The sequence below is a fragment of the Bombus huntii genome, chromosome 7 (genome assembly GCF_024542735.1).
Source record: "Bombus huntii isolate Logan2020A chromosome 7, iyBomHunt1.1, whole genome shotgun sequence".
In the NCBI taxonomy this organism is placed as follows: Eukaryota; Metazoa; Arthropoda; class Insecta; order Hymenoptera; family Apidae; genus Bombus; species Bombus huntii.
In genome coordinates, this window is record NC_066244.1 from 12,049,477 (window position 1) to 12,068,499 (window position 19,023).

At 39.2% G+C, this 19,023-nt stretch overlaps 2 protein-coding genes across 3 annotated transcripts in view; one reads left to right on the top strand and one right to left on the bottom strand.

Annotated features, from left to right (window-relative positions):
• Window positions 1-19,023, bottom strand: part of LOC126867353 (40S ribosomal protein S14a) — a 92,601-nt gene that overhangs the window by 4,708 nt on the left and 68,870 nt on the right. The window lies entirely within an intron of this gene.
• The window catches only part of LOC126867279 (zinc finger SWIM domain-containing protein 8 homolog), a 111,327-nt gene continuing 95,776 nt past the window's right edge, over window positions 3,473-19,023 (top strand). For both annotated transcript variants that reach the window (XM_050621558.1, XM_050621559.1), the window contains exon 1: window positions 3,473-3,662. In XM_050621558.1, the coding sequence (XP_050477515.1) occupies window positions 3,613-3,662 (50 nt within the window). In that variant the 5' untranslated portion in view covers window positions 3,473-3,612. The remainder of the gene's footprint in view (window positions 3,663-19,023) is intronic.

Sequence of the window (19,023 nt, forward strand, 5' to 3'; positions counted from 1 at the left end):
CACAACGAGGTATATATTTCGTATTTGAAAATGCCGCGAAATAATCGGAGCAAAATCCGAGATAGCCCGAGTATGACCGAAGCTGTGAAACGGGTAGGGGTCGTTGGGGCGGCGTTTTGATCGCCACCTAGCGGACAGTCGGCAGTCGTTGCAGCGAGGCGCAGGAGGAGGTTCGCTCGCCATATTTGTTGTTGTCGTCGATGGGGTAGCCTAGCTGAAGTTTTGATCTAGTGCAGTGGTGTAGTGCGCAATTCTAACGTAAATTACTGCGATTATTCGTGTGCCCGTATCGGGCTTAACCTTCGCGGAAGGTACCGCGGACACGGTGCAAGATGTCTCTTACATAAAACTGGTGGGGCAGTGGTGGCTCAGCTGTCCTACTCTGTTGTCGAGTGCGCTGTTTTATGTGTGTATGTGTCTATACATAAAGTATATATATACATATATATACATATATGTACATATATATACATACTTATATACATGTTTATGTACTATTCCTCATTTTGTTCTGGTACCGTACTGTTCGTTCGGTGGTGCTAGTAGCAGTAGCAATAGTAGTAGTAGTAGTAGAAGAAGGAAAGAGGGGTGTGAAGTGCACCAGTGACCGAACGTTAAACTTGTTAGAGAGGGTGAGGTAAGCAGGAAAAGGGTTAGAAATCCATGTGTACAAAAGGTGTGAAAGGTGGAAGAGTGAGACATACGGGGTAGTAGATGTATGAAAGGAGAGGGACTGCTCCTCTATGCGGGGTCGGGGTCGTCGCACGTTCTTGACGTGGGTCTGTCGACCCGCCAAGGTCCTTATGCCTCCGTCTGTCGCGTCACTGATACGTTTGTGTCCCTCTTTCGAATTTTCTTTGCCCTTTCTTCTGTACGCAAGCTCAACCTAACCTAATCCTTTCTAACCTTAATCTTACGGCCGCTCATTTGACATTCGCCACAGGCTATACATTCTTTGCTGACAAATCGGACATTTCTTCTTTCTTAATTGTTTACGGTAGACTATATACATACATATGTATCGACGTTCTAACTTTCTTTCTTTTTGCTTGTTTTTTTTCGTTCGCATTTAGGACTGGCGCGAAATTATCCAAAATATGAAAATGATACTTTAATATACGAAAAATCAATACGCTTCTTCAAACATTGAAGTGACGTAAATCAGCTGTTTTGTGTTTTACTCAGCGTTTTAAGCAATTTAATGTTTTCGAATAACCACAGTAACGTATATTCGATGTCTTTTTAAATGTTTCCCATGTTTAGGTGAGGACTTGTTAATTTCGAATAATAGTCAGATTTAATCGATCTGTGTGATTCCAATGTCACGAGTGTAATATCTGTTTTATGGTATTGTCGCTCTAATACACGTGCACAAACAAGAGTGTTTATAAAGAGAAAAGTTTTTTTCCGCGCAGTGCTTCGGTGATTATTTACGCGTTTACATGATCGACGCGCTACAGTCGGTGTTGCATCTTACTCACGGAAGACACGATTCGGGAGACATACTCAATTATTCATACTAAATATCCGTTTTAATTCGAATGTTAAGGGGGTTAACTTCCGGCGGTATGCTAGACTTCGGTTTAAATTTATTTACGGAAAATAAGCAAAACCGAATAACAGAATTGGAAAGTGAAAGGTGACCTTCTTCTGCATCACGGATAAAACATGACAGCGACAAAGAACAAAAGTATTTGAAAATGTGATCGACTGTTTTTAACAGACTAATCTCATTACCATTAGCATATTAAATGATCTTTCGAACGACGTCGATCGGTTTCTTTATCTAAACGATTGGAAATTGGACAAGAATAATAAGAGACAACGATTATTTAAATATATCAATGTAAAAATTATTTAATTATTACAATGTTAAATATTTCTCTATTTTTAAATATCAATTTTCATTTATGACGTTAAATGTCAAATTAGTATAAAATAGAGCAAAATAATTCAATTCTTTTGAAACAATAAACGTCCATTAGTAAGTATGTATTACTATGTAGGGTACGAAGTATTATAATGTTGCTTGTACACCGATTGGTGGAACAATTAAAAGTAGCGACCGTTGCTGTTATAGCTGTCGGTGATGACAGAGAGGGCTAATAGAAGGGAAGTATCGGACTCCGTGTTGACGGTGGTAAAACGGTGGTTAGGGGCGTACGCCCGGATTTACCAATTACCCTAGCATGCCGGACAAATCAGAGTTCAATTAACAAATTTCATAGGTGTCCAGCCATGAAAAGCCTGGCGAATATATAAACTAAAAGTATCATCCGCGAAATATTGTCTGACTCTTCTTAAACAAAATTTTTTTCTACATGTACACAAGATTCTCTTCTTTATGTCCCATCCAAATTGAATGTTCATTATTCCTGTTGCATGTGTGACGTAGTTTTGCAGTTCTTATTTTATGATTGTTTATTGATAATACGGCATTGTATGTGTTGTTTATTTTCTTTTTCGTTTCCATATATTGTTGGACAATGTGAAAAAAGACTATTTCTTTTAATATTGAGGTTAGTGAATATCGTTGTATTCAAAAATCAAAAGGGGGGGATTTGAGTAATGCTACGTTACTTTGTTTATTAATTCTCATTGCAATAAATGTATTTAGTAACATCGCATGAATGAATTTGGAAAATGGTAATGTTTCAAAAGTTGTCTTATTCAAACATGTGCTTACATAATCATAAGAGATATTTATATGTATTATCAAATAGAGAAGCAAATTGTCTAATTGTAAGGAGGAATAGTGGTCATTGTATAGATACAAATAGAGCTATTCATTCACTATTAAGCACAGGTAGACAATTACTGAATAGTTCAGCCAGTTAAACCATTCAGGTCCAAAGATCCAAAGTTCGAATTCCCTACTGTAATTACCTACTTATAAAACCAAATCAAATCGAGTTGGCCGATATAATTACCTACTTATAAATGCAAAAATCATTCGTTTATAGTGCGTCAAAATAAAACAGAATTCGAATCCTGATAAATGAAAGACAACACATACGATCCATGATATCCCAAACAAAAGAAACGTACGTCAACTCTCTGAATAACCTAGATAACTATTCTCCCGCAGGCGGCGATCCGCGTGGGGCACAGGGTTGAAGGGTTTACACGTCGAACGGTGGCTCGGCTCGTAAGAGACGGCGGCGGTGTCGTCGCTTCGTGATCGCGGTGGGGCCGTCGTCGGAGCACGGTGGTCGTTCGGGGGCGCAGTGGCTCGTAGTGTCGCGCGTGCCGATTCGTACGACAATTAAAACTGGCAGGCAATCTGGCTCGGTCTCCCGTGGCGGTGGGTGGTAGCGGCGGTGGCGGTGGAGGCAGTGGAAGCGGCGGAGGAGGGGGTGGTGGAAATGGTAGCAGCAACAGCGGCAACGGGGGTGGCGGCGGATCTGGCGGCGGTGCTCGAGGAACAGAGCCGGCTGCTGCTTCCGCCGTATCCGTGGCCGTGGATAATGTCGCCGGTCAATCGAGTGCTCCTCAGATAATCGAATGGGAGGAGACCGATCGTTACTCCTTCGACGATTCTGACCGTTTCGAAGAGGATTCTCTGTGCAGCTGGAGCAGCGAGCCGGAATCGTTGTGTAATAATTGGAGGGGATGGCGACGACCTACCGCTGGTTTCGGCATTACCAAGAAGTTTACGGAAGGTGAGATTTTTCTTTTTTCTTTATGCCGGCTGATGTCGGTGAGTATAGCGTGTTCGAAGTTTGGTGATCATTCAAGGATTAGGGAAACACGAAGATGGTACCCCGCTGGGGGTAGCCACCCGCATGTTATATTATTATACCACTATAATATTTTAACGCTATAATATTTTACCAATATCCTACTGGAAAAATTGTAAAATTTAAATAAATAAATAAAAAAAAAACCTATTTGAAGACGAAGAGGGGGAAAGTCGTTTGTAAGATGGAGATGATGACCTTGAATGATTCAATGATTTAGAACATGCTATAGCTATAGCACTGTGTACCACGTGGATTTGTATTATCGCACGTATGTTCTATTATAAGGTGATTCAATTTAGACGTATGAATGGTTACATTAAGTGAAATTCTTATGTCGATACGTAGATTAATATGAAATGAATCTTGTGTAATTGTAAAGAAATAGGGAGGAATTTTTTTTATTTATGACGCGAATTGATGGAATTTTCTAATTCGTTATTCCGAAGCGTTTTTGATCTTAGTCGTCAGCTATGCGTCGAGTCGTGTGGTCCGACGCAGTAGATCCATTATCTTCGGTAGCCTAAGACATATGCATTGTCACTGTGTCCGCAAGATGAACGTGTGGCAATGCATTATAATTCTCGCGTCTCTTTAAGCGTCGCTGAAGATGCCCGCGTATCCTATGACGCATACAAATTCCACGACCCGTTGGCTCGAGTAAGCAAGGTTAATGATTTCCCATCTTCCTGATGCACCGTCACGTTTCTTCGTGCTGTTTCATTCTTACCTGTCGTCTCACCTTCCGCAATCGGTGACGCTTGACTTTCCATAAAAGGGACTCGATGATTTTGGGTCGATCGGTATCAACGTTTCCTTCCTTAATAGCGCCATCTGCTAGTTTGTAAAGCTTTCACCATATAGAATATCTTCATTTTTAACGTTAGAGAGATTTCCTCGCGGAAATATCTCCAAGCAGAGAAAGTAGCTGTCATAATAGAGGGCGCGAAGTTTAAGCCATATTCTGGTTGAAGCGGAACGTTCTCGGTTCGAGGACGCATTGAAAACTCGTTCCATGATAAATCAAACAGAAAAAGAGCGTCGAAACGGTGATCGAAGTTCTTTTTTCATACTTTTAACTGTAATTGAGTTGGCACGTGGCCAACGTTCATGTGTCGCGTAAATTACTTTCTTACCTTTGCTCGAGAGCGTATGTTACACCTTGTAATAATAATTTACTACATGGTTGCGCGGTGTGAACCGAACCGTGAAGTCGAAGTCAGTTATTTTACTGCAACGTTGATTTGATCGTGTCTGTCGTAAAAACACGTTCCATACAGTTACACAATTTTTTTTCAAAGCACAAGATCGTTTGGCGAACAGTAGTGTATTAATAAGTTTTTCGGACATGGTCGTTGGTGTAATTGAATTTTTTGCGATATCTTTCTCAACATATTTCTTTTCATTTTGCACTCATTGTATCGGTAGCATGAAAAACGTTAGTAGATAACGTAGTTGTGCTATTAGGTCGAATGCACACGAGCGACATTTTATCGCGCAATGCCGCTACGGCCATATGTCGTGTCTTTGTTTTCCTATTAAGAACAATAAAGACAGGCATATGGTCACAGCGGGATCGCGCGGTAAAATGTCGCTCGTACGCATTCAGCCTTAAACGATATCTTATTTACGTGTAAACAATTCCCCTGATTTGACGGTTCTATCTTGAAAAAGGCAGAAGATAGAGGAGCAATCGTTAACAAACATTGTGTCATAATATAGAAGCTTTTATCAGGCACGTGAGATTGCGTCTTTCGCATAGAATACGTATCTTGTAATATATCATCGTCATTATCCACATTCATAGAATTTTATCGCATTTCGTTATATGCGAAATGGATACTACTTTAACAGAATTTTAATCTTCCAATGAATGGTAATTCGAAGCGTCATATGCAATTGTACTTTTGCAATAGCAATCCTTTTCAATCTATATGCAACTTCATAATCTCACTTGTTGCATATTGGATAAAATTCAAGAAGTTAAACCATCTTTCATCTACTATTTATTACTTTTTTTTTTATCAGAGACATATTACAAAGTGTTCCATTGTCCGCTGAATTTCTTCGTATATTATTCTCAAGTTATATTTTCATAACGTTATATAGCTAAAGTTCAGATATCTAATCTTCTATCAGAAATACAAAATAGGAGAGTTTTTTAAACAAAGTTAGTTCTTTACGTAACTTTATAGACATTACATATGAATAAATTTAAACATAAAAGATAATCAGATAGGTTTTGTTCTTCTTAAAATTCAACAAGCTCATAAAGGATTAGCATCCTCGATGGGATTAATCATAAGCAGGCTTCTCAATCTCAGTTTCCAATCGAAACGAACGATTCGTACAGCCGTGTCTCGCGTCGTTTAGCCAGGCACACGCGTGTATCTGGACGGAACAGAGGGGAAGTCAGATTTCACTTCATCCTCGCCGCTTCTCCCTGGTATATATACTCCTTTCCTTTTTCTGCACGGTCCTTGCTCCGCGGCCAGGCGATCAAGGCCGAGAAAAAGACTAAACGAAGAACGAGATAAAGAGAGACAGAACGAATCGTACTCGCTCTCATTTGCGCGCGTAAACACTCCGCCTCGCGCCCGAGCAACGTCTTCGGCAACATTGGATATTATCAGGCGATACAGTTTACCGCTAAAATATGCTAATTGCGTGCATGTCTGGTGAATTAACGTGTTTTGTTTCAGAACACTCGATCAAGTGAGCTTTACAGTCATTCGTGAAAGTAATTTCGGCGGTGAACGCTGCGGAACAATGTTAATGAGCGTCGAGGTATCGTGTTCGTATACGCGTTGGCCTAATTTGGAGAAAGCGTTAGGAGAATCGAAAGGGAAAATAGGGTCGAGAGGTTTTCCTGGTGTCAAGAAGTAAATAGAAAAGTCCGACGCGCTAAGGAGATTTTAAGATCCTTCCAAAATTTCGATACTTTTTTGAAATCGTTATTTTGTTTCGAAATATTTCGTCGAAGGGATATTCCTCTTTCCTCGATCATTACACGAGACATCGAAACAGTTTCTCTTTTCTCTCCTGTTTGGCTGTAAATTTATTAATTTATTCTAATAAACGGAGGAACCCATATGTTCTAATTCAAATCCAGACAACAACAAAATCAGTTGTTGCGCTAAATAAAATATTTTTTGCTCGCATCAATTTTAGGCAGTGAACTATTCAGTTCGTTGAGAATGGTCTGCTATTACTTCCAACGCCTCGTATATTCGACTTTTTTTCATTCGACGCGTTATGCCTTCTCACATTCATCTACAATTCAAAACGAGTCACCCTGTACGTGGTACTTCATAAGTTTATAAAAATGCCCACCTTTTAACACATTCGGAGGACGTAGGGGGACGTCATAACGGTTGTTCCATAAGAGCACGTGGATATTTTTAGACACGGTCCATTTGCAACGGCGAAGGAACATCGTTCCAAGTGTGTTATGCTTTAATTTTCCGTTAATAAGCATGCAGGCGTACGCGCGCTGAGTTTTGAACGGTTTCCCTCGTCGCCGGTTACGACACGCGTTTCCTTCTTTTATTTACACGGGTGCCACCCCTTTAAGAATTGCGACCACGTAGAGAAAGTATCTCATTTTACTTTCTCGGCGCATGCGCGTACGCGACGCGCATGCATTTAGAAAGTATATACGCTCGTTCCCGGAGACGCGTTCGTTCTGTGTCGTTGCACGACCGGTCACGTCGGTTTTCCACATGACCAGTCGATCGCTTCTGCCTAGAATTTTCAAGGTTATCCTCCATCTGCAACACGCGACGCTAATTTGCTACTTTCTGTCACGCGGATATACGCGTCGATTACGAACTCTTGTTTTCCATCGGCGCGACTCCGTGAATGCTAATAGATGCGCGATTGATGCTGCGTATGAGCTGATTGAACGTCACGGAAGCGTTCGTCTGATACGAAAATTAATTCTTACTTCAACATTTACAGAGATTCCAATTGCGATCTAAATTCATGCTGCGATTCAAATTTAAATTTCAATTTAAAGATTCAAGTTGGAATTTAAATTTGCACGAGAGTCGAAGTATAGATAGATACCAATCGCAATTTGAATGAATTAATATTCATTAAGCACTGAGCGATAGTTGGTCGTAACGTTTTCAATACTTCGGTTTATTAAAATTTCATAAAACTGTAAAATATAATTTCTTGAAACATCCTTTCATAGCCGCGTATGATATTAGAAAACTGAATTCGATAACGTAGACTGTGTGAAAATGATTGCAAACGAATGGATACGTTTTTTGATCTATGTAGTCGATGAAGGTGATATCGCGAAAGAAAAAGTAAATTAATGCAAACATGCAAAGCGCATTGTTTTAGTCACGCTATCCATTAAAGTTATTTTTGTATGTTCATTTCATAAAGGCAAATTAACTCTACGAGTTATTGTAATTTATCTTTTAGCGCGTCGCGTTATATTTTGTTCACTGGCGTGCTTTCTATCGTAGTATTGCAAGATTGAATTCTTAATTGTAATTCATCGATACTCTAGAATTTTCTTCAAAAATTTGTTCGCTAATGAAAATGAAGGAAATGTTTAATTCACTTCGCTCGAAGTGGATTCGAGGATCCGCTACGACGATCCAACCGATACCATTCCGATTTCATTAACGATCGTGTGACGAAGAACGGCGACGACGTGGACGCGTCACCCGGTATGTAGCAAGTGAGCAACCCTGGCGCACATCTATGACACGCCTATACCTATTTGAAAGCGTGACAGCTTGAGTCAGTGTACGGTCACGCGCGCCATGCCATCCGGATTTCAATTAGACTAATGCATCGGCAGTGTAGCGAGAAGAGAGTGTGCACGTTCTCGCCTCTTCGTGTTGCACTTCTCGCAGGATGCGCTAAGCATCTCAAATCTCGAACTGAACGTGACCGAAGAACCGCTTCTTCTTGGAAATTACACTGCATTTTTTTTTATTTAGCTGATTGTTCTGCTTAAGTTAAGCGTCGAGAATTGAGGCGAACCGTGGAACGTATTTTTCATGTGGTTTAGATGTTACAGATGGATAAAGCGATCTCTTCTATTTAGAAGGCTAATTGTCTTCTCTGGTGAGAAGATGATTGATTACACGCGATCTTACAGTATCGTATGTGGTTTGATCTCTTAGACCGTATGCCTGCAACAAAGGACTTGAGAACATCTTCAAAGTTCACCAACTTTTCACTTCTCTGCATCTCGAACACCAGCCATCTATCTCAAACCTTCGATTCATCGATCAAGCTTGTCCCATTTTGCAACCTATCGAAGAATCTCTATAGGGAAGAAGGAGCTGTTGCGAAACGCATGATATCAGAAAGGTTAAATACCGGCTCCCTGCTCCCGGTTCGTCCCTCGAAACGTCGGCTGTCGTGGAAAACAATGGCGGGTGTTGCAGGATGTATTGCTAAGAGTAGGAAAAGAAACAATGGTAGGAAGGGGGAAGGTTAAATCAGAAGGGGGACTAGTAACGACGGGACGAGAAGTAGTACGGAAAGAAAGTGACTGGGAGGGATGGGCGGCCGGGGGTGGAGAGGGTGAAACGGGCGGTTGCGCGAGGGTGACAAAGGGTGGTCGCGAGAGATGAAGAGCGAGGTCTGAAGGGAAGCTTTCACTGGTCGATGGCGCTGTAGCTTCCTTTTTACGAACTGCGATCGTACGCGAACCAAGGTACGCGAAAACAGATGCATACTTGTAGATACAGTAGAGTTAAAGTAGTATAACACGAATAATTTATTTGAGATATCGAAACTGATGGATAAATTGATATCATATCTTGGCCAGATAAACTAAATAGCTGGTACGATTGAAATAAAATGTTTATTGAGGTATAGTAGGTTAATAGGAGGAGGCGACGGGGTGAAGTCCGTGGAATAGCTGTTGTGAATCCCCTTTACGTCTAGGTAATTGTTATTACGGAGGAAAGCTCGGTGTGAGTGTGCCTTTTGAACTAAGAACGCGGATTCGTGTTCACACTTTTCGTCAGGAAAGTGAGGGTAACGATTCGCGATGCTTATTGGTTATGACCCACGTTAATGAATGAAAATAGGAGGAGGAAGCCTCCTACCGGCGTGGGTAGCTCGTGGGTGACCTTGTTCATGGGAAAAATCTGCTTTTCCGCTAGACAAATATTCGCTTTCTCCGTAATTTGTAAGAACGTGCAATAAACCTAAGGACTGTTTTAAGGACCATCCATTTTTTTTTATTATTTATTAAAATTACAATCAATTCTCGCGTTGAGAATGTGGACCTTCCATAAACCGAAAATACTTACAGGATTAGAGTTTAAGTAAAAAAGATTCTGTTTATGGTGGTTCCTTAGGTTCATCGAGGGTCTGCATAACGGCACGCGGATCCTTGACGGACAGACAATGAAGGATGTCGCACGGACCATCTCACGCGACGTAGCAGTAATTCAGATAATTCTTTACCTTGTTGATTAAAAATGATAAGATTTCGTTTAGAGCTGTGTTTGATGTAGCAATTTGTTTGCAGTAAGATCGTATTAAATCTGTCCTTGTGTGCAATACCTAGATTGTTCAAAACAATTAGAAGATCGTTTTTCGTGTCATTTTAATTTCTGTATCTTCTTCTCGTGTCTGTGTACACTGTTTTAATGGTTGTTTGAAAGTCAGTCTTTATTATAGTATCGTACGAATAACGTGTCAATATTCAGGGTGGTTGGTAACTGGTGGTACAAGCGGAAAGGGGGTGATTCTACGCGAAAAAGTCGAAAATATAGAATACAAATTTTTTTAAATTTTTTTTAATTTTTCCATCGAGACAACGATCTACAGTGAGATCCGTTATAACGAGACGTGATAAAATGCACGCGTACCGAGCGAAAATTCAAAGTCGATTTTCTCGAAAACAAAGCCTCAAACGAAAAATTGTTATTCTATATTTTCGACTTCTTTTTTCGCGTAGAATCACCCCCTTTCCGCTTGTACCACCAGTTATCAACCACCCTGTATATTAGTCTATAGGACTTCTCCGCTCTTCGTCGTCTGATTAATGCAATGGAGCCATTCGTACTAACGATTCTCTAATTATTGTGGCCAATGTATTAAGTTCTAAGCTATATTGTTGGAACAAAACTGTTTCCAGAGTTTCACGAATTTTCCACCGAGCGTTAACTTAGATTAAACGACCTCAGCCTTGTATTCCCGCTTCATGTGGAAACGTATATATTCGTATCAGTATACATATACATATGTATGGAGTATTATATTCTAGCAATATCTCGGTTGTGCATTTCCTTCTTTTTTTATTATATCTGGTCGAAGAACGCTGCGCTAACAACGATTTATCATTCATCACAGGATATACCGATGATGAATATTTCATAGGAAGCGATAGGGACTAGAAAAATGGCCCCGTGGACGCTTTTTAAGTAAAATGTCCAGCGTTATATTTGGGTTAAATCGTTCGAATATCGTCATTTTTCTCGTATTGTGCCATTTCGTTCCATTGTATCCGTTCCAATGATGCATACACGGCGTTCCATTTAACCTAGCCACCTTACACACTACACCTACACTTTTATTTCAAACGAAATTTCACTCGTCTTTATTCAGCCGCTATAAACGTGCTCAAATTTAAATACATAATGGTCACTTATCACGCATGCTTCTTTAACCAAATATAACGCTTCAGCGAAAAACATGAGTGACCCTGAAGTGTCCTTGACACTTTCATCCACCAACCTTTCTCATTAGCATTCCGGTGCCACCCTCGACCTTCTTCGTCTCCCTCGATGTTAAATTTTTTTTCGACTCAGCGTATCCCACGGAATATATTCTACGCTTAGATTAAGACAAGCTGGCATCCTACCTTCTTTCGCGTTTATACAGGGTGACATGAATTAAGACTGAAAATATTAAGACGAAAATCATCCGTTCTGTTCTGTTAATATAAACAGTCCTTGATTAATTAAAATAATCAATTTCTTTTTTTCATTTTCCTAGTTTTAGATGTATAGAATATCACATCAAAATGGTATATCATAATTAAATTGTTGACGACGTCACAGAGACGAATATACGGAAAATGCGTCAGGGTCAAATTACGATGTTCTAGATTCTAGAGGAAGTTTCAAATAAGAAACAAATAACTTCGATATTTTGTAACATCTTTCTTTTAAAAAATAAGAAAGTAAAACAAAAAGCTACGCTAATATCATCCAGAAAATATTTGAATATTTCAGTTTGTAATTACTTAAGGAAAAATAATCTCACGCTTCAGTCGTCATATAGGGGTAGAAAGTTGAAATAAGATATTCGATGTTCGTGACAATTAACTTGAAAATGATCTACCTTATAGCTGGACGAGAGTCAATAACACGAAGAAAATTTTCTGCCGTTGAATGAAACACCCTGTATAAACTTATTACGCGCACGCTTTATGCGGCAAGCATTGCTCTATAAATGCTCCATTGGCGAGCCATTGACAGGGCGCTGATTCCAATTTGCTCGCAAGCGAGACGATTCGAGCAACGCCGATCGAACGACCGATATCGGATTTGGATAATTCCATTCGTCGTCCGATAATTGAATCTATCCGAGCATATCCAGTCCCACGGTTGGATACTGTGCTGGGCAAAGATTCGTCGGGAACCATCCCTGAAACGACGAGAACGTGCCTGCTTTTCGTCCGAGGCTCTGCTTGGAAAATATTTTCCGAGGGAAAATCGCCTGGATTAAATTCTCCGCCCCTCCGGCTCATTTGCATTTTTGCACGTCGATTACGTGCGTCCGCCTAAACGATCCCTTGTTCGTTTTCCGCTACATTCACTGGCTGGTTGTTTTAATTGTATGTTAGTATTTCGGGGCTTGAATCTAGAGTTTAACGCGAAGAGAATCGTGTAACGTGCCTTGTAAACGTTCGAGTTTAGTTGGTCGTGTATCATTTAAATTCGCCAAATTCTTACTTCTAGAGAAATTCCAACGAGATATTGAACGTTTTTCGTTATAATTACACGTATGTGTTGTATGTTGAGTACGTGTTAAATTCGGTTTGGGTTCTTGATCTTATTACATAAATTCGTTAGATTCCTGCTTTTAGGGAAATTCCGTTGAGATAATGGAAATTTCTCGTATAGTCACACACATTGACTGGATAATGTGTTAAATATTTCGATAATATAATTAGTCCGCCACACATATCACCCAAACTGCGCTTTCCTATCTGATTTAAGGATTAAACGTGTGCCCTCGCTATTTATCTATTCAGAATATTTTACAAACATTGATCGACTTGATATTAGTTATCTTATTGATTTTATACAAAACTTTTTCAATTTATCACATGCTTACATTTTGTAAAGATATCGAACTGTTCCTTTCTTTCCATTGATTCGTATTATAATACTCTTCTATTAAAGATCAAACAATACAAAAATCTGACAGTTTACAAATACACACTTATCGTGGTTTTCACGCGTAAACAGCCCCGTGTTTTTCCAACTTTCGGTGACCGACGTATATCTTGTTACTCGAAACTTGTTAAGAATCGCGTGTGATTAAACGAGACGAAATACGAGCGAGTTAGAGATCGACCGCGGATTTTATTAGCGCGTTGGAAATTTAGAGTCGATTCTATCGTCGGATGGATTTATATTTTTTCCGTGTATACGTGGCTGAACACGCGTGCCCTTTCCTGTGCACAGGCGTACGAGGAACGCGAGATTTACATGCGAGGAACGTGCGTCCAGACAGAAGGGGGATACCTCTTCCTCTTTCTCCCTCCGCCAGCGAAAATATTTCGCACATAAATCGCTTCCACGAGATTCGTGGATGCTACTTTCGTGGAAAATTATGTAACCTCCGGTGCATCGGATCGCGAGCCGCGTTTCTAGGTACATATTTTGTTCGTTGACTCGTCGTGCATTTTGCTGTCTGGATCTCCACTGATTTTCTATGACGTTAACGAGAAACGTAGTAAAGGAAAATACGATAGACAATTTTCAATCTGTTCGTAGGATCATTTTTATATGGATCGTACTACGAGCTTCGTTTTAAACGCTGAGATTTGCATCGCCCGTATAAAAACTTCATTTTCTGTTTATATGTCATCTGAATATGGTGCCGCTGTTTGAATTATTAATCACGACCTGAATTATATAATTGTCTTGTATTTGACGCTTGCGATACTTCTTTTTCTTAGAATTTTCTAGCGCTCAACATTCCTTGACACGTTTTGGAATCTGATATAATCGTGAGTCTTCGTACGACTTTACACAAAATGAAGATAAATAAAAAACAAAATAACTTTATTTAATAATACTTCAACGAATTTTATAGCGTTTTTTCCCATGGAACTCTATGTAATTGTACAAATTTATATTACAACATTGAAATATATATTCTGTATATTATAGAAAAATTCGACAAAATTATTAAATATTCGTAATATTTTCTTCCTATTCCTTTATATACGACTTATTTAAATTTTCCCCGTAATATCAAAATCCTTTGTATAGTTGAAATACATAAAGAATCGATCCTGACTGAAGTGAAAAGAAGAAAACTACGTCACCGGTCTCGTAAAACCTTCCGTCCCTTTTCGCTTCGATGTTCGCGCCATGGTTACCATGAATTCATGGTGGATGTAAATTGCTGGCCGCGTCGAGAGAGAACGTTTGAACTTCTTGGCTCGACAGTGATTGATGTCGATTCTTGGAGACGTGTGTGCAAGCATTAACGTGTTTCAAGTCATCGAGCAACCCGGTTAATGAGATTCTACGGAGAAACGAGTCCATCGTTGTATTACCACATTTGCAACGCATTAACGATTCTTCCGTTTCTAAGAGACTCATTTGTTCGAGAAGGTCGCTATTCTCTGATATCGCGAGTGCATTGAAGTTCGAAGACTTCCACGTAAAAGGAATACATTAAAAATCTTTTGAAATTTCAAATAATTATATTTAGGGAGGGTGAATCTGTTTCTTCGTGATGTGAATTTCTGAAATTGAATATTTATAAATTTATAAAACGAAGAAAAAGGAAAAGAAAAAGTACTATATGAGCTGTTTAGAAGTCACATCGACTAAGTCCGTAGATTGAAATGTTCAATGTTACAATTTTTAAGGATTTGGAACTGGCGATTCAATTTTGAATTTTTCGTGTGATTTTCCTGCAGTAATAAACTTACAGAAGTAAATAAATCTTTTCGAAAGTGTAGTTGATCAGTTTGACTTTTTAATTGATCGCATTAAACTAAATTAATGATCGCATTCTTAATTCCTCTCTGGATTTTGAAATGGTAGATACCTTGGAAAATAAGTTACCAGTAAGAAATATGTAGAACCTTCGAAGTGGATGGAGGAAAATTGCGCACGATCCTAAAGGTACGAGAGCGTAATTCATGTTCGAACTATTCCAATCGTAGGAATAATTTCAAATCGAGTTTATGACGTGCCCTGACCAAGTCACGAGTCAGCCTTCGACCTCGCATGGGAAATTCTAGGGTTAAAGATCAAGACTCAGACAGCGTGGTCGCTGAGTTATCTGGAATTTAGCTTGTATTACCACCGGAGATTCCTCACTGCTTCGAATACGAGCCTCGTTAGCTTAGCACCAGTGAAACTCTGAAAATTTGCCCTCGTTGTGTTTAACATCCCATTCGCTTCATTTCATATCGAATTTTAATAGTGTTACATCCAATCGGCCGACCCCAATTTTATTTTTACTTTTTATCAGATAGCTTTTGTACTTAAATATGGCAATCTGTGACATGTAGATTATGTCAACTAAGGATATCATTCGAGGTTACACAGAGTCTCGTCTTAGATCACTCATAGTCATCGAAGGTCTCCTAAGAATCACTTAAGATTATACAAAGTTGTTTAGATTCTTTTAGAAGAGTATTCAGTGTCGTGTAAGTTTTTTTCAAAGTAAATTATCATGGTTGTTGTGTGTGCTACTTAAAGGAGATTAATTTTCCGAATAAAGAAGTTTGTAAAATAGGTATAAAGTAATTCAATGAGGATTAAGATCGGAGTAATAGTTTCCAATTAAGATAGCGCACTCGAAATCCTTGCTCGGGTATTATTTTCACGACAGTTTTCTTTCTTACGAGCTGGACCAGTAATCTTCCATCTAGATAATCTATTGAAATGAACGAAGAATTGAAAAGCCAGAGCAACGATCTCAAAGGTATTGTTCGAGGCGAATCCGTTCGTTAACGAGAATCCACCGCGCAGAAGTTTCACGCGATTCTGCTTATCGTCGATTGTAATCGCTCACGCCCGGAATATCGAGCCATAAATTCAATTAACCTGACGAGCTGTACGCTCGAATTGTCCTCTTGTGCGCGCATCTATCGAGCTAGCCGAAACTTCGTTACCCTTCCTCGACGCGTACGTATCCTTGGGCGATGACATTTTAAACCACCGTGTGACCATGTTGCAAAATCAGTTCGAAACCTCGAACAACGCATATGAAATCTTCTCTTCATACTGTTCCCATTTTAAAAATAATTTTTACTGAAAATTCGCTTAACATACTTTTATTTTCCATCTTTCAATTGTATTTTTTATTCATCTGGTTGTTGACTCTTGCTTGTTAGAAATAATTTTCCGCAAAAGTTCCTTCATTCTATTATTATCTTTTATTTGTTTATTTGGTCGTTGACTCTCGCTTTTCAAAATTAATTTATACCAACAATTCATTCCATCCATTGTATTTTATGCAGTGTTCCTGAATTTCACTCTTTATTTATTTGGTTGTTGGTTCTTGATAGAATTTGCCTGACGATGAGGTAAAAAATGGCCACTTTTTACCGCATAGAGGGTCCTCAGAGACACTTAGAAGGAACCTTTTAGAAATGCATACAAAAGGGCGGAGAAGGTTGGCCGGTTGCCAAACGAGTAACTTACGATTCGGTTTAATAAAATTATCTTTACCTGAACTGTCCGTACCAAGAAAGTTATGTGCTCTCTAAGGGAATCCACGAACCGAGATATATCCGTTATTGAGCGCGATTTTGTTCCGAGATTGATACCAAATGCCGTTTCCGATAACTTGAATTCGACTCTTGTCCTCTGGAGTGCTACTCCGTTTCTATTCGTCATAGAACATCAAAACTACAAAGAAAATATTGCAATTGTTGTTTACCAATATTATCAATAAATTAGCTCTTATTAGCGAAATATTACAAGTAATACACACAAGTAAGTTGTACACATCTAGTAACGATATCAACGAAACAAATTTAATAAAAAGAAAATAAACCAGCAATGAAACAGATACTTCATAGCGACAAGGAATGTGAAGAAGCTTTTTATAATGTCTTATAGCACCACATACAATTTTCTACCTACTATATCATTGATACATCTTGTACCTTCTAAAAAAAATAATTTAAAAACGCTATACACGTTTGTTTCATATCATAGCATAATGTCTGACTTATCTGTACTTCGGGCGAAGGCAAGTTGTACTATTTTACGACGATTGACGGGCTGTCTTCACACGAAGGCGCCTACAATTTCGCATTATACATGTCGCTCTGTTTCTACCACATCTGTTGTATTTGGAACCATCTTTTCCCGCGAATCCGCGGGGTGCTACGAAACCGCCATAAGACCCCTCTATCGCCGCAACCACCGGACATACACACGCGTCTATTACCAGGTAGAAAATTAGTATAGAACAATGGGAGCGTCTCCCCTACGTAATTGCCGTGCGGCTTGGCTGTTCGAGGGCGAGGGTCTTTCTCTTCTCTCTTTCGCTGCGTTCCGTTCATCTAGTCGCCGAGACATTGTAATTATTGGTGTGTATATAGTGGCTCACGAGAGTATTCGAACACTATGGAAATTTTATCAATGAAATCATGACAATGTTAATAAAATTTTGAATGTTTTATATAAGATGTACAACATGTATAAAAGTTTTCTATGACAAACGTTCAAATAATTTCGTAACCTACTGTACGTGCGTGTGCACGCGCGTGCGTATTGCTGGTTGGACGATTTTATGTGGATTTGGTCGCGCACGTGTGCGTCATATATGTAGTTATCCAGCCCTCTACCGTAATTACCAGGAGGCAACAGATGCGTGTACTTACTCTCGTTTCTGTTGCACGTTTCCAACTCGGCGAAAGCGGTTCTACGAACGTTCTCGCACGTGTCGCCGCGAGAGGCCGGCTCTTTCTGTCTTTTTCTTTACTATTTTTCCACCCTTTTTTCATTTTATTCGTGCGATGAATAGTCGCACGCGATTCCCTCGAGAATGTTGTATCTCTTTGGGGACTTTTTAGCAACTGCGTACGCGAGATTGTTGATAGGAATCTGAAATGAGATTTGTACGGTTGGTAGGCATTTGGTGTCGCAAGAAGAGCATGGTTCGTTGTGCAGTTTTTCTTGGTTCGTGAAGTTTGACACCCTGTTGTAACCTTCTAGGGACCTATTGATTTATTTATATTCATTATATGAGTAACTCCCTTTGTTGCAGACAAATATTGATATAAATGAACAAATAATTAACAATTAACAGATAATAGTAAATCGCATACGATGCAGAAATAAATACAAATTACGTACAATGTTTCTGACATGTTTGTTAATCATTAGCAGCGATTCGCGAAAGAAGTCGAGTAGACGGGCGAGTGAATTGGCATGTTTGCAGGTATGATTGATATAGCTACTAAAGGCATAATTAGTACTGTACAGAAATATGTGTATAATAATTGGAAACGTGATCAATAATGTAAATTATAATGGTTCTTGTATCATATAGTAATTGGACGACGTAAAGGGTACGATAAAATCTGAAGTTTATAAGCAAATAATATTTCTTAACCGGCTTTATGGTTATTTAAGGTATATGGTAAATATTTTTGCTTATATCGTAATAGCCTCGGTTAGCCGTGATTATCGGCCATCCTGTTCGTCTGGTCAGTAATTGTGTATATCACTAATGTATTTTCTGTCGATATTGACATGCCAGATATTGGAACAAATTGTTTTGTATTATGTTCCAAGTGTATTACAAACTCCTTTTAATGATTTATTTTCTTGTTACTTTTCTTGTACACATGTATGTTCATGTGCTATAAGCGTATATTACAATCGTATTATCGAATGAATTTTTGAACAGTTTTACCGGTTCCAACTGCGACTATGCATTTCCAAATAATCTGAAGTCGAAGCAACATAGCTGGTATCGTTAATTGCACACGGGGTCACGAAAGACACAGCATACATTATGCACGACCTTGCTGATGAAAGCGGCCCCATTTTTATCGCCCATTTATATCGGCGAT